This window comes from Dermochelys coriacea, chromosome 4, assembly GCF_009764565.3.
Source record: "Dermochelys coriacea isolate rDerCor1 chromosome 4, rDerCor1.pri.v4, whole genome shotgun sequence".
Lineage (NCBI taxonomy): Eukaryota > Metazoa > Chordata > Testudines > Dermochelyidae > Dermochelys > Dermochelys coriacea.
This window is the reverse complement of record NC_050071.1, coordinates 89,552,224-89,566,718: the sequence shown is the minus strand read 5'-3', so window position 1 is coordinate 89,566,718 and position 14,495 is coordinate 89,552,224. Positions and strand designations below refer to the sequence as shown.

At 38.2% G+C, this 14,495-nt stretch overlaps 1 protein-coding gene across 4 annotated transcripts in view; it reads right to left on the bottom strand.

Moving 5' to 3' along the window:
• The window catches only part of SGCZ (sarcoglycan zeta), an 833,511-nt gene that overhangs the window by 107,299 nt on the left and 711,717 nt on the right, over window positions 1-14,495 (bottom strand). For all 4 annotated transcript variants that reach the window (XR_005292802.2, XM_038400960.2, XM_038400961.2 and 1 more), the window contains one exon: window positions 12,794-12,881. Coding sequence is in view for 3 of the 4 variants with exons in the window: in XM_038400960.2 (XP_038256888.1) it covers window positions 12,794-12,881 (88 nt within the window). In the remaining variant the exon portion in view is untranslated. The remainder of the gene's footprint in view (window positions 1-12,793; window positions 12,882-14,495) is intronic.

The following is a 14,495-nucleotide window of genomic DNA, read 5'->3' as shown; positions in this document are numbered from 1 at the left end:
ACCATTTTCTAGTTTTTCTTTGTTGATGTAGATCTTCTTTGATGGATCTGACGATTGACCAGGGACTGGCTGGTGGAGAACTTTTGTTTTGCCAATGTTCAGAGTTATCCCTAGGCTTTTGTAAGCTTTAGAGAAGCAATTATGGGCTGTTTGTAGATCCTCCTTTGAGTGTGCAACTACAGCATAATCATCTGCATACTAGAGTTTGCTTATTGTTGCTATTACTATAGTTCTGGCATGGAGATGAGAAAGGTTGAAGAGGTTGCCATCAATCTGATATTGGATGGCAATGCCCTGTGGTAGATGGTCTTGGGTTAGTGTTTTCATAGCTGCTAAGAAAATGGAGAAAAGGCTGAGTCCCACTACACAGCCTTGTTTTACGCTAGTTCAGATGACAAAGGGCTCAGAGGTAGAGCCACTGCACAGGATGGAGGCAGTCATCTGGTCATGGAGGAGTCTTACAATGGTGATAAATTTGCTTGAGCAGCCAGACTATGACATGACTTTCCTCAGAACCTCATGGTTGACAGTCAAAGGCTTTGGTCAGATCGATAAAGGCCATGTCCAGCTCTTGGTGTTCTTGACATTTTTCCTGGATCTGCCTGGTTGCGAAAATCATGTTGGTTGTGCCTTGTGATGGTCTGAAGCCACAGTGGGACTCTGGAAGTACTTCCGCTGGAAGACATTAGTAATTAACACACGGAGGGAGGCCTCATTTCTCTGTAGATAGAACTGGGGAGGTAAATGAATCATCAGGTTGAAAACAGAATGTTTGTGCTAAATATAAGTAAATACGTCAGTAGGCTAAGAAGTCAGAATGTCTGAGCCAACTAAAATGAGAGAGAGAGAGAGAACATCCAGGGAACTAGATAACAAGGGACAAAATAACTTAGGAATGTAGAGATGAGGGAAAGAGGAAGTCTAACCATGGACAGTAATAGTGCATGCTGCCCAGGGATTGATGCCTGCAAAGTAACCAAGCCAATCAAAAAATGTGTGATGCAATGTATAGTAAATGCAATGAAATGAAATATATTAAGGGAGAGAATTTCAGAGTAATTTTGGAACTGTGATGTACCCTGCATCCAACCCCTCTGTGTTTTAGTCTGATCACCTTAGCATTGATGTATGTCAAATAAAGATAGTTGAGTGACGAAAGCTGGAGTCAAACTGCATTCTTGGGAAGCTGAGTGGAGAGAGGTCTCAGAAGGAATTCCAACAAGGTAGGCACTCTTACTACTCACTAAAAGCATCATTGGGCACTTTAGATTAATACACTTTAAAGTATACTAAACAAAGGGCATTTTTAGTACTTAAAAAGAGCATCCTCATGGTGAGTTAATGTAGAATAGCTAGCACTCTGCCAAATCACATGCTGTCTTGTTGAATACTGAATTCCTGTACAGACAAATCCACAGTCTTTGTGTATTTACGTAGGGTAGGTGGGAACACACAGCAAACTAACAGAGATAGTATAAAGGCATTAATGGATGTTTCATTTACATAAGATTTGCAAGGAAAGGGTAGAGTGAAGGTTGTGTGGGCACGCTGAATGATAATTTCTTGAAAATTTTCATGTATAAATTCTTAATTCTAACTGAGAATTAATGAAGATTTTTGCCATTGGAACTTTTGTTATTTTGTCTTATGATTTCAAAAATTAACTTATGCACTACACGTCAATGCTAAGTGCTAGCCAAGTTTAAAGGCATAAATATAAAACATTTCTGAGTTTCCGACTCTTCTAACAAGGTTGAACAATTTTTAGTTAGACATTGTAGTTGGAAAAAATTTTTTTTCTTCTGTGAACCTGGAATTTTGAAATCTAAGCTGTTTAAAAATTTTTAATTTGAAAGTTTTAATTTCTGTTCTGCAGCGTAACATGAAAAATTTTAGACCAAAAGGTTGCTTGCTTGTTTTAAATAAAGCCAGAACAGGGTTCGGAAATAGGATCTAGGTCCAAGATTTTCAAAAATGGGTGCCTAAAGGTTAGGCTTCAAAATCAATTTAGATACCTAAATAAGGGGGCTAATTTTCAAAAGCAAAGAGCATTCAGCTGTTCTCACTGAGATCAATAGGAACAACTAAGTGTTCAGTGTTTTTACAAATTAAGCCACTGATATAGGTGCCTAAATATGAAGTTAAGTTCCTAATCAGGCACTCATTTTTAAAAAAATTGGCTGAAACAAAATGCATCTTTCAACATTACTCATGTAATGACTACATGATGAAAAATTTATTATTTCTGGAGGTACAATTTCCCCCCTTATCCAATTGTTATTCTGCACCTGTCCTACTTACCTATATTGCTCAGTCACTGGCATTAAAGTTATCTTTGCATTGTTGTGATGTTCCTAAAGAGACCCTTCAACTAAAATTAGGATTTCATCACACGAAATGAAAGCTCCTTTTGATCTGTCCAATATTTTTATCATTAAAAACAAATATAATTTCAGTAACATGCACAAACACAACATATGCTTCTTCAGATTCTACCACGTGCCTGGCTGTTTAGCACAATCCATAGCGATAACAACACAGAGAGCTGCTGTTCCTGTGACTTTCTCCCCTTGTAATTTTTCAGCATCAGGACAACTAGCACTGTACATTAATGACAGACATGGCATTGTTGCTATTATAACAACTCAGAGCCATGACTTTATATTTAAACATATACAATTGAATTCTCCAGTACTACCTGTCACCATTGTTTATACTTTCCCCCTTCACTTCTTGTAGATTGGGATGTGCTCCAAAATGTCTTCATGATGTACTTTATAACCCACCTCTACTGAATATACTTCATCATCCTGAGTCTCTCATGGAATGGATTACCTCATTTATTAACAGTTTTATTCAGGGTCATCCATCTCCCTGAATGATCATAGCTTACTTTTTCTTTTCTTTAAAACAGAAAATGGTAGCTAAATTAATCTTCCATTTGAAGATCTTCAGAAGAGCTTAAATTCTCATTGAGTATTTCCCAGAGACCCACTGGGCACTGTGGGGCTTGGGGCTTTAGCCCCATGGGGCCCACCGGGGCTTCTGCAGGTTTAAAAATAGTTAATGGAGCTCTGTTCCAGATAGCTCTGGCTGAATTTAAGCTCTGCTCCTCAGACCTTCCTAGTCTAGCATGGACACTTTTCCAAATATCTCAGATGAAGAGAGTGTATTCTCCTAAAGTTTGACCAGTGCAGCAATTTGGATGTCAAGACCTAGGTCCAGATTATCCACACTGTGGCCCCTTGTGTAGTCATTTATATCTGTGTAAAGTGGGTGCTAAATGCTACTGTTCTGATTTGGTAGCATTTTACACCTGTTTTCTACATATGTAAATACAAAGTGTAAGGTCATAAAGAATCAACCATGAGAAGTCTTGTTCCTGAGATTCTCAATAACATTGTATACACCTGTATTCCTCTTACACTCTTACAGGAGCATTTCAGATTTTGTAATGTTCACAAACCAACATTCACAGAATCATAGAATATCAGGGTTGGAAGGGACCTCAGGAGGTCATCTAGTCCAATCCCCTGCTCAAAGCAGGACCAATCCCCAACTAAATCATCCCAACCAGGGCTTTGTCAAGCCTGACCTTAAAAACTTCAAGGGAAGAAGATTCCACCACCTCCCGAGGTAACGCATTCCAGTGCTTCACCACCCTCCTAGTGAAAATGTTTTTCCTAATATCCAATCTAAACCTCCCCCACTGCAACTTGAGACCATTACTCCTTGTTCTGTCATCTGCTACCACTGAGAACAGTCTAGATCCATCCTCTTTGGAACCCTCTTTCAGGTAGTTGAAAGCAGCTATTAATCCCCCTTCATTCTTCTCTTCCGCAAACTAAACAATCCGAGTTACCTCAGCCTCTCCTCATAAGTCATGTGTTCCTGTCCCCTAATCATTTTTGTTGCCCTCCACTGGACTCTCTCCAATTTTTCCACATCCTTCTTGTGGTGTGGGGCCCAAAACTGGACAAAGTACTCCAGATCAGGCCTCACTAATCTCAAGGGAATGATCACGTCCCTCCATCTGCTGGCAATGCCCCTACTTATACATCCCAAAATGCCATTGGCCTTCTTGGCAACAAGGCACGCTGTTGACTCATATCCAGCTTCTTGTCCACTGTAACCCCCAGGTCCTTTTCTGCAGAACTGCTGCCTAGCCATTCGGTCCCTAGTCTGTAGCGGTGCATGGGATTCCTCCGTCCTAAGTGCAGGACTCTGCACTTGTCCTTGTTGAACCTCATCAGATTTTTTTTGGCCCAATTCTCTAGTTTGTCTAGGTCCCTCTGTATCCTATCCCTACCCTCCAGCGTATCTACCTCTCCTCCAAGTTTAGTGTCATCTGCAAACTTGCTGAGGGTGCAATCCACACCATCCTCCAGATCTTTAATGAAGATATTGAACAAAACCGGCCCAAGGACCGACCCTTGGGGCACTCCACTTGATACCGGCTGCCAACTAGACATGGACGCATTGATCACTACCCGTTTAGCCCGACAATCTAGCCAACTTTCTATCCATCTTATAGTCCATTCATCCAGCCCAAAAGTCTTTAACTTGCTGGCAAGAATACTGTGGGAGACCGTGTCAAAAGCTTTGCTAAAGTCAAGGAACAACACGTCCACTGCTTTCTCCTCATCCACAAAGCCAGTTATCTCGTCATAGAAGGCAATTAGATTAGTCAGGCATGACTTGCCCTTGGTGAATCCATGCTTACTGTTCCTGATCACTTTCCTCTCCTCTGAGTACTTCAGAATTGATTCATGGAGGACCTGCTCCATGATTTTTCCAGGGACTGAGGTGAGGCTAACTGGCCTGTAGTTCCCAGGATCCTCCTTCTTCCCTTTTTAAAAGATGGGCACTACATTAGCTTTGTCCAGTCATCCGGGACTTCCCCCAATTGCCATGAGTTTTCAAAGATAATGGCCAATGGCTCTGCTATCACATCCGCCAACTCCTTTAGCACTCTCGGATGCAGCGCATCTGGCCCCATGGACTTGTGCTCGTCCAGCTTTTCTAAATAGTCCCGAACCACTTCCTTCTCCACAGAGGGCTGGTCACCACCTCCCCATGCTGTGCTGCCCAGGGCAGGAGTCTGGGAGCTGATCTTGTTCGTGAAGACAGAGGCAAAAAAAGTATTGAGTACATTAGTTTTTTCCACATCCTCTGTTACTAGGTTGCCTCCCTCATTCAGTAAGGGGCCCACACTTTCCTTGACTTTCTTCTTCTTGCTAACATATTTGAAGAAACCCTTCTTGTTACTCTTAACATCTCTTGCTAGCTGCAACTCAAGTTGTGATTTGGCCTTCCTGATTTCACTCCTGCATGCCCGAGCAATATATTTATACTCTTCCCTGGTCATTTGTCCAATCTTCCACTTCTTGTAAGCTTCTTTTTTGTGTTTAAGATCAGCAAGGATTTCACTGTTAAGCCAAGCTGGTCGCCTGCTGTCATAAAAATAAAGGGAAGGGTAAACACCTTTAAAATCCCTCCTGGCCAGAGAAAAAACCCTTTCACCTGTAAAGGGTTAGGAAGCTAGGATAACCTTGTTGGCACCTGACCACAATGACCAATGAGGAGACAAGATACTTTCAAAGCTGGAGTGGGGGGGAGAAACAAAGGATCTGTCTGTCTGTGTGATGCTTTTGCCAGGGACAGAACAGGAATGGAGTCTTAGAACTTATAAGTAATTTAGCTAGATATGCATTAGATTATGATTTCTTTAAATGGCTGAGGAAATAAGCTGTGCTGAATAGAATGGATATTCCTGTCTTTTTGTAACTTAAGGTTTTGCCTCGAAGGATTCTCTATGTTTTGAATCTAATTACCCTGTAAGGTATTTACCATCCTGATTTTACAGAGGCGATTTTTTTTTTTTACTGTTTCTTCTATTAAAATTCTTCTGGTAAGGAACAGTGAAAAAAGCATTCAGTTTCCTAAGATCCAAAGGTTTGGATCTGTGGTCACCTATGCAAATTGGTGAGGATTTTTATCAAGCCTTCCCCAGGCAGGGGGGTGCAAGGTTTTGGTGAGGTTTTCTGGAGGAAAGACATTTCCAAACAACTCTTTCCCAGTAACCAGCTAAACATTTGGTGGTGGCAGTGGAAGTCCAAGGACAAAAGGGTAAAATAGTTTGTATCTTGGGGAAGTTTTAACCTAATATGGTAAAAGTAAGCTTAGGAGGTTTTCATGCTCGTCCCCACATCTGTACCCCCTAGAGTTCAGAGTGGGGAAGGAACCTTGACACCTGCCATATTTACTATTCTTTCTACATATCAGAATGGTTTGTCCCTGTAACCTCAATAAGGATTCTTTAAAATACAGCCAGCTCTCCTGGACTCCTTTCTCCCTCATGTTATTCTCCCAGGGTATCCTGCCCATCAGTTCTCTGAGGGAGTCAAAGTCTGCTTTGCTAAAGTCCAGGGTCTGTATTCTGCTGCTGTCTTTTCTTCCCTATTTCTTTTCTATTTGTTCCACTTTTAGGATGAATTAACAATTAAATTAATTTTCCATTTTAGGCCACTGTTAATTTCTCTGAATCCTGTGGCCCATGTTCATAAATAAAAGAATCTCCAGAATGTGTATTATCAGCAATAAAAGGTGTTAGTACTGAGGATGTCTGAAAAATATTAGGCTACTCACTCCTGATAGACTTCACCAAAAATAGAAAGAAAATGATAAATGGGACCAAATGTAAATAACACTTATAGTTAGGAACATTCCACTCTCTTGATTTAATCTGCACCAGTTGTAGACCAATTAAACAGTTCCCAGGTGTTCAGATTAATGACTAAAACAACATGTTTTCTTTAGGGCTTTTAAAGTATTTATAATATTAAACTCAAATACAATGTGTCTAAGCAGATCAGGTCACGCACACACACTTTTGCAATGTTGTATTGACTTGACAAGAAATGGTATCACCAACCAGAGTACCAGATTCATTGCTGCAGATGTAAATGAATGTCACAGAAACATCACCTTTTAACAATATCAGCTGAAGTAGAACATTTTAATAATGCATCTTCTTGAAGCAACAGATACTGGCAAGTACAAAGTGGCTACAGATATCAGTTTAATTTCTTCTCATCTGTATCTGCTAGCAAGTCTGGTTACTTTTGCAGACCAATTTCCCATCATCATTTATAATAATCAGCACACACAGTGGGTTTCTGTGAATGATACTCCCACTCAACAAGTGTAGTTTCTACAGGCCTGAAACAACAATTTTAACTCCATGTGAAGGCAAAAAGTAGTAAGTCATCAAAGCTAGATTTTACAAAGCAACTAATTGTAAAACTCTCTCAGGATTCGCAAAAAGAAAAGGAGTACTTGTGGCACCTTAGAGACTAACCAATTTATTTGAGCATAAGCTTTCGTGAGCTACAGCTCACTTCATCAGATGATGAAGATCCAATGAAGTGAGCTGTAGCTCACGAAAGCTTATGCTCAAATAAATTTGTTAGTCTCTAAGGTGCCACAAGTACTCCTTTTCTTTTTGCGAATACAGACTAACACGGCTGCTACTCTGAAATCTCTCAGGATTCTTGAATATAAAAATGTGTGTAATAGCAGCAACATTGCTTGATCATAAAAACATAAGAATGGCCATACTGGGTCAGACCAAAGGTCCATCCAGCCCAGTATCCTGTCTACCAACAGTGGCCAATACCAGGTGCCCTAGATGGAGTCAACCTAACAGATAATGATCAAGTGATCTCTCTCTCCTGCCATCCATCTCCACCCTCAGACAAACAGAGGCTAGGGACACCATTCCTTACCCATCCTGGCTAATAACCATTAATGGACTTAACCTCCATGAATTTATCCAGTTCCCTTTTAAACCCTGTTATAGTCCTCAGGCAAGGAGTTCCACAGGTTGACTGTGTGCTGAGTGAAGAAGAACTTCCTTTTATTTGTTTTAAACCTGCTACCCATTAATTTTATTTGGTGGCCCCTAGTTCTTATATTATGGGAACAAGTAAATGATTTTTCCTTATTCATTTTCTCCACACCACTCATGATTTTATAATTATGGAATTAAAGGACAATGAAACCAGACTTTTACAGGAACTACTGATTAATGAATATCTGTCAAAAAAAATTCCCTCCTCCCCCCCCGCCATCTCTTAACCCTCCCTCCTGAAAAAGATAATTTTTCTCAGCCATCAGACAAAACATAGACATTCTGCAGGAAGAGAGGTCTTCTGACTGATTAGAAGCTGGAGCATCTCCCTTGAGAATGAACTTCAGAAATAGTAATCACAAAACATAACATACCTAAACCAAATTTCAGTCCTCCCCTTGTTCAGAAACAACATATGATAGTTAATGGCCTAACACTAGATAGAACCATTGGGCTTTCATAATGTTTGACGGTTTTCCTTTTAAGCATTCATGTTTATAAAGGTCAGATTCTTTAATTCTCACCTTTTAATGAGAGGATGACTTGTTTTTACCAAAAACTTTTTTATTCCATGCCTGAGTAGTCCAGGTTAGAACCTATTCTTGGATCATACTGAAAACAGCAGGTATCAATTGTAAAATAAAAAATATCACTGTGAGAAAGCAAAGTATTAAAACCCTTCTTCAAGGCACAAATTCCAAATCCCATTAAACACTGATTGCTTTAAAGTTCTGTGGAAGGCTGAAGGTTTGAGAGAGTCAAAGCCATGGCTCAAACTCGGCACAGAGCAGATCTCATATTCGTTTTTCTGTTGGTGCTCATGAACAGTAGAATATCCAAGTTTCTTATCTAACTACACATTAAACTTTTTCCATTACATGTCCATATCTTTGCAGTATGGGGAAGTTCTGTTATTCTGACGTAAAGTTAATAAATGAAAACATTCCTTATTACTACTCTAACTTTCTCCTTACTCACAACCCCACACTTCAGTTTTTTTTCTCTGTTACTTGTGGGTTTGTTGTATAACACAATGGGCAATCACTGGAAGATTATTTTTATTATTATTAATTATTTTGTGCTATTTAAAAGTAAATTTGTGGATTTTTTTAAAAAATTCACAAACTTGCATACCAAATAGCTAATTCAAATATTAAGTAGTATGTAGATTTGCCCAAAGAAGAGATAATTTACTAACGGCTGTTTTTCATCCCAAGAGATGTTTAACCTCTTTTCTTGCAAGAACTAAAATAATATTAATATCTACTATGGAAAAAGAGTGGAAACTCAATGTGATAAACTATAAGAAATATCTTTGGTAGACAAATATGCTGAAGTTTGGTAAAAGATGTTGTAAAAATGATGCAGTTAAGATGAGGACTCCAAGAAGATGCAGAAGCCTGTTACCAGAATTTTGTAACAGAAAACCTTATAATTGGAGTAGGATGTAACTATCCCTACAACACTGATTTATTTAATGTAAATATAATCTAATAGACTGCATTACATGTGATAAATTGCCAAGTCATGATTATAGCTATTAAATGCAGATATTTTATAGTATCTTTTATCTAACAAAAAAGGATTAAAAATGCCCCTCCCTAATTTTAAAAATTGTTAGGACTTACATATAGATGTTTTTGGATGGAGAAAACCTGACATAACTGCAATTCTGCACGTCTGAAATGTTAGCTTAACAGTTTTCTTAGGAATGCAAAACTCCTAATTGAAAGGTAATGTATGCTTTGCTTTCAATGAAGTGGGGAAGAGGCAGCGTTTTGGTTTCATAAGTATGACTCCGCATCTGTCATGGAAGTCACGGATCTGCTGAATTTCCAGGACCTCTGGGACTTCTGCAGTGCCCAGTGTGGCTGACCCCAGGGTTGCCAAAGCAGATGATTCCAGGGCCAGCTGCTCAGGTGGCTTTGGGAACAGCCACACTGGTTGCTGCTGAAGCGGCTCTGCAGCCAGCTACTTGGGCAGTCCTGCTGACAGCCGCACCAGCCGCTGCTCGGGTGACCCTGGGCAGCTGGCCCTGGGGACTGCCTGAGCAGCGGCCAATGTGGCTGGCCCCAAGGATTGTCTGATCAGTGGTCCCAGGGCATCCAGAGCAGCCACTGCCTGGCTGCCCCCAGCAGCTGATGCCGCTGGCTCCATCCCCCCCCCGGCAGTGGCCCCCCAGAGCACTGTACCCAGTACCATCCCCCCGCTAAGATTTAGTTAGGGATATTTATAGTATAAGTCACGGACAGGTCATGGGCTGTGAATTTGTTTATTGCCCATGACCTGTCCATGACTTTTACTAAAAATACCCATGATTAAATTGTAGCCTTATTCATAAGCAATAAAGCTGAGCAATACAAATTTGTAGAAGTTAAGGCTGGCCAGAAAACAAGAACTCAGTGTAATGAAAAATGTTGAGGTTTCAAAACTTGGTTTTGTCCTGTATCGGAATAAAAAATTAGAGCTTTCAAAATTTTCCATTAAAAAAGAGAGAGAGAGAGAGAGAGAGCGAGAGCGAGAGAGAGAGAGTCCCAATGATTATATATTTCAGAGTAGCAGCCGTGTTAGTCTGTATTCGCAAAAAGAAAAGGAGTACTTGTGGCACCTTAGAGACTAACAAATTTATTAGAGCATAAGCTTTCGTGAGCTACAGCTCACTTCATCGGATGCATCCGATGAAGTGAGCTGTAGCTCACGAAAGCTTATGCTCTAATAAATTTGTTAGTCTCTAAGGTGCCACAAGTACTCCTTTTCTTTTAATGATTATATAATTAGTTGTAAAAACTGAACAACTCCAACAGGAGACACTGAGAGACATAAAGACTGACTCAATAGCTTAATGGTTAGGGCTCACCCTCATGTGGGAGAACTAGGTTCATGTCTCTACTCTGAATCAAGCAAATCAGGGCCTTGAAACTGGTTCTTCCACGTAGAAGATGACACCCTTAACCCATAAACTATTTGTTTGGTCTCTTTTTTCCCCTCTAAGTTACATCCTGAAACGGAGAAAAGTTCTTGATAAATGCTTTGTGGAAACAAAGTTTTAGTTTTATTTTTAACCAAATGGCATGTTCCAACAAAAAATATGTTGTTGAAAAATTCCCAACCTCTAGTAAAAACTTCGGTAAAGTTATAAATACAACATTCTGAGTAGTTTAAGATTACTCAGTATTTTGTTTCAGAGTAGCAGCCGTGTTAGTCTGTATTCACAAAACGAAAAGAAGTACTTGTGGCACCTTACAGACTAACAAATTTATTTGAGCATAAGCTTTCATGAGCTACAGCTCACTTCATCAGGTGCATTCAGTGAAATCATTCAGTGAATGCATCCAATGAAGTGAGCTGTAGCTCACAAAAGCTTATGCTCAAATAAATTTGTTAATCTCTAAGGTGCCAAAAGTACTCCTTTTCAGTATTTTGTGTTATTTCTTCTTGAATTTACAAAGAATATGACAACATTCATTTGGACATATCTTTTTCCTGTAGAATATATAGTATGTTGATTCTCCAGGTTGAATACATCTTAGGTTTCATAACATGAGACAGAAGAGTTCTTTATTTTTTTTAAAAAAATCCCTTTTTAATATCCTTTCCCCAGGGAACACAAGATTCTTTTATCCAAAAGGTTTACTACATACACAAGATGACAGCAATATTTTATGATAACATCAATGATATAAACCCTAGACAGAAATACTACTTTCATGAAAAACTTTTTACTACGGCATCCTGTATAGTAGAACAATCTATTAAAACTGTTAACACCACTAACACTATATAGCAATTACTAACAGGATGTAGAGGTTTTTGTTTTTCTTCTACCCTCCCCATAGCAAGATTTGTGATAGACAAGATCAAGAGATTTTTAAGGCAACAATATCAAAAAAGTAAGAACTATTGTTAAAGGAAACCCAATATGCTTTTGGTTTCTCAGCCAGTATATGTTTACTTTCCTTCTAATATATCCTTTATCTAGGACATTTAATTATTTTAAAGGGTACTGCAGTATTGACCTTTTTCATCAATATCATCAAGAAGGCCATGAATGCCTTCAGTTCTGTGCTCGCCACTAAAATATTCAGCCTTATTAGTAATAGATTATTAGTAATTCTTTAATGTATAGTAAATCATACTTATGATAATAGTAAATATTAGAAAATAGTAGACTTAATAAAAGCAGGATAACATAAAAGGAAATCAAAATAAAATGTACACATTAGTTACATTTGAAAGTTAGTAACATTAGACCATTTTGAATTTTAATTTCATTTGGAATTTTTAGCTCTTATATTTTGTACTTCAATTGTAAAATAAAGATATATCAAATTCATTTTCATTAATGACTGGAAATATGTTCCATATTACCCTTATTACAGTACAGTGATGTCCCGACAACACAGACAACATCTTGCTATCTGGGTAAGAATTTCAAATAGGTTTATACTATTTACATTCTGTTACTCAGATTCTGCAATCCAATCTGTGGAGGACTGAATTCAGGATCTGGGCTAGGGGGACCAATTCAATGCTCATTGAAGAGATGGAAGTCTTTCGTTAGAAAACCGATAATTACTTTTCATGAAAAAAATTGAAAGAAACCAGAAAAATTTCATTTTATGCAAAACTGTCTGCTGAAACATTTGTTTTTTGTGACAAAAATATGAAAAAAAAAAGATTTTGATGAATGAAAAAGCCATTTTCTCTCCCTTTTTTTTTTTCTACTTGCTCTGCTTTCCAATGAGTGTTGAATCAGGTCCAATGTTATTCTTCAGTATGATTATCAGAGTTTTTGCAATAAATATTTTACATCACTGAATAAAAATATTATTCATGAGACTTAAATAATACAAATAATCTTCTTTAAAGAAGAACACTCACCTACAGTCAGTTGTCCAGTTAACTGTCCCATGTGATTTCTTGCATTCACTGTTATGTTCCTGTCAGACTGTAAGACCATTGGGCTATCCTGGTAAACACGTATAAGACAAGCAAATGAGAGAAAAAAAAGATATAGAGGTAGAATTCAGTTAGAATTGTAAAAATAACCCCATACATATGATGATAGGGTCTTGCCAAAATATTATATTCTTATTTTCATGTAAAAATTAATATAAATATTTTACATATCCAATATATACAAAGAACAAGGATGAAATCTTACTGCACAGCCTCTGTTTTCAGAGATCAGACATGGAATTATGCTCTAGAAATTCTGTTTTATTCTCTGAGGACCACATTTGGATGATACAATTTATAAACTAAAAAGAATAAAATTGTTGCATTTTATCTCAACCTTTACCACGATACAAAATCCATGTATTCTTCATACAATACCCTTAGGGTCGTCAACAAACATTATAATAATCTTACTTTACAAACATTAATGATTTTAAGAATTTGGAGGAATAAGTGTTATTCCTATTTCCAGACTGATGAAAACAGAAGTGTTGAAAGGTTACAGAGGACATCACCAACTTAACAATCACAACAAATTATTTTTCCTACACTTATTACAAATAGTGCCTGAGATCAGAGGGGATTTTTTTTATGGCTTGTTTGCTTTGTTCATTTGACATGACCTTGTGTAGGATCAGTTCCTCAGTCTCTAAGGTGCCACAAGTACTCCTTTTCTTTTTCCTCTACTTAGTTTGTCCAATTGGTTACATGGGTTTTTCATACAACAGGGGAGGGAAATATATTTAAAATAGACATACAATACACCCTCGCTATAACAAACCTATCAGGATCCAAGCCATTTGTTCATTATAGCCAGGGGTACGTTACAGCAAAAACAACAATCACAATGAGGCCTGTCGGCTTCTGCTAGCGGAGTGAGTCCAGGATGTCAGCTCAGCTGGCAGCCCCATGGCAGGTTGGGTAAAAAATGTGCACCTATATGCAACATCCTCCCCCCACATACTTTTAAAAAAAAAATCAGTATAGTACTGTAGTTGGGATCCAGGATCTGTGTTCATCATAGCTAAAAGTTCATTATAATTAAGGGAATTATAGCAAGGGTGTACTGTATGTTATTTTAAATCCACAAAATTTGACACAAATAAATGGATCAAGGACACCACATTCAGATATGGCACAAATAATACTGCTATAAGAAGCCCATCATGCATATTGTAAAATTAGATTTATAATGGAAAATTTAAAATATAAATGCCATAATCCTACTCAAAATCAGTGAGTTTATGGATCCGTTTGAATAGCAACTCTAAAGTTCAGAGGTATGGTTTGGATTGATTTGATTTAGATAAGAATGCTTGCATGTTGGCTAAAAATTCAATTTTTAAGGTATTGGTTTGTGATTTCAAACAGTACTACATTAAAGTGCACTACGGAACTTTCAATGAAGACCACTAAGGTCGACACAGAGCAGTGCTTACTAGCAAGATTGACAGTGATGTAGACAATGACCTGAAATTATTACTGTATTTATCTGTTACATTGAATAGCCATGAGATAATACACTAACAAGTAGAGCTGGTTGGAGAAACTGACAAAACCATATTTTGCTGGAATATTTGTTTCCATTGAAACAGAAAATTCATTAAATTGGGTCAGTTATACC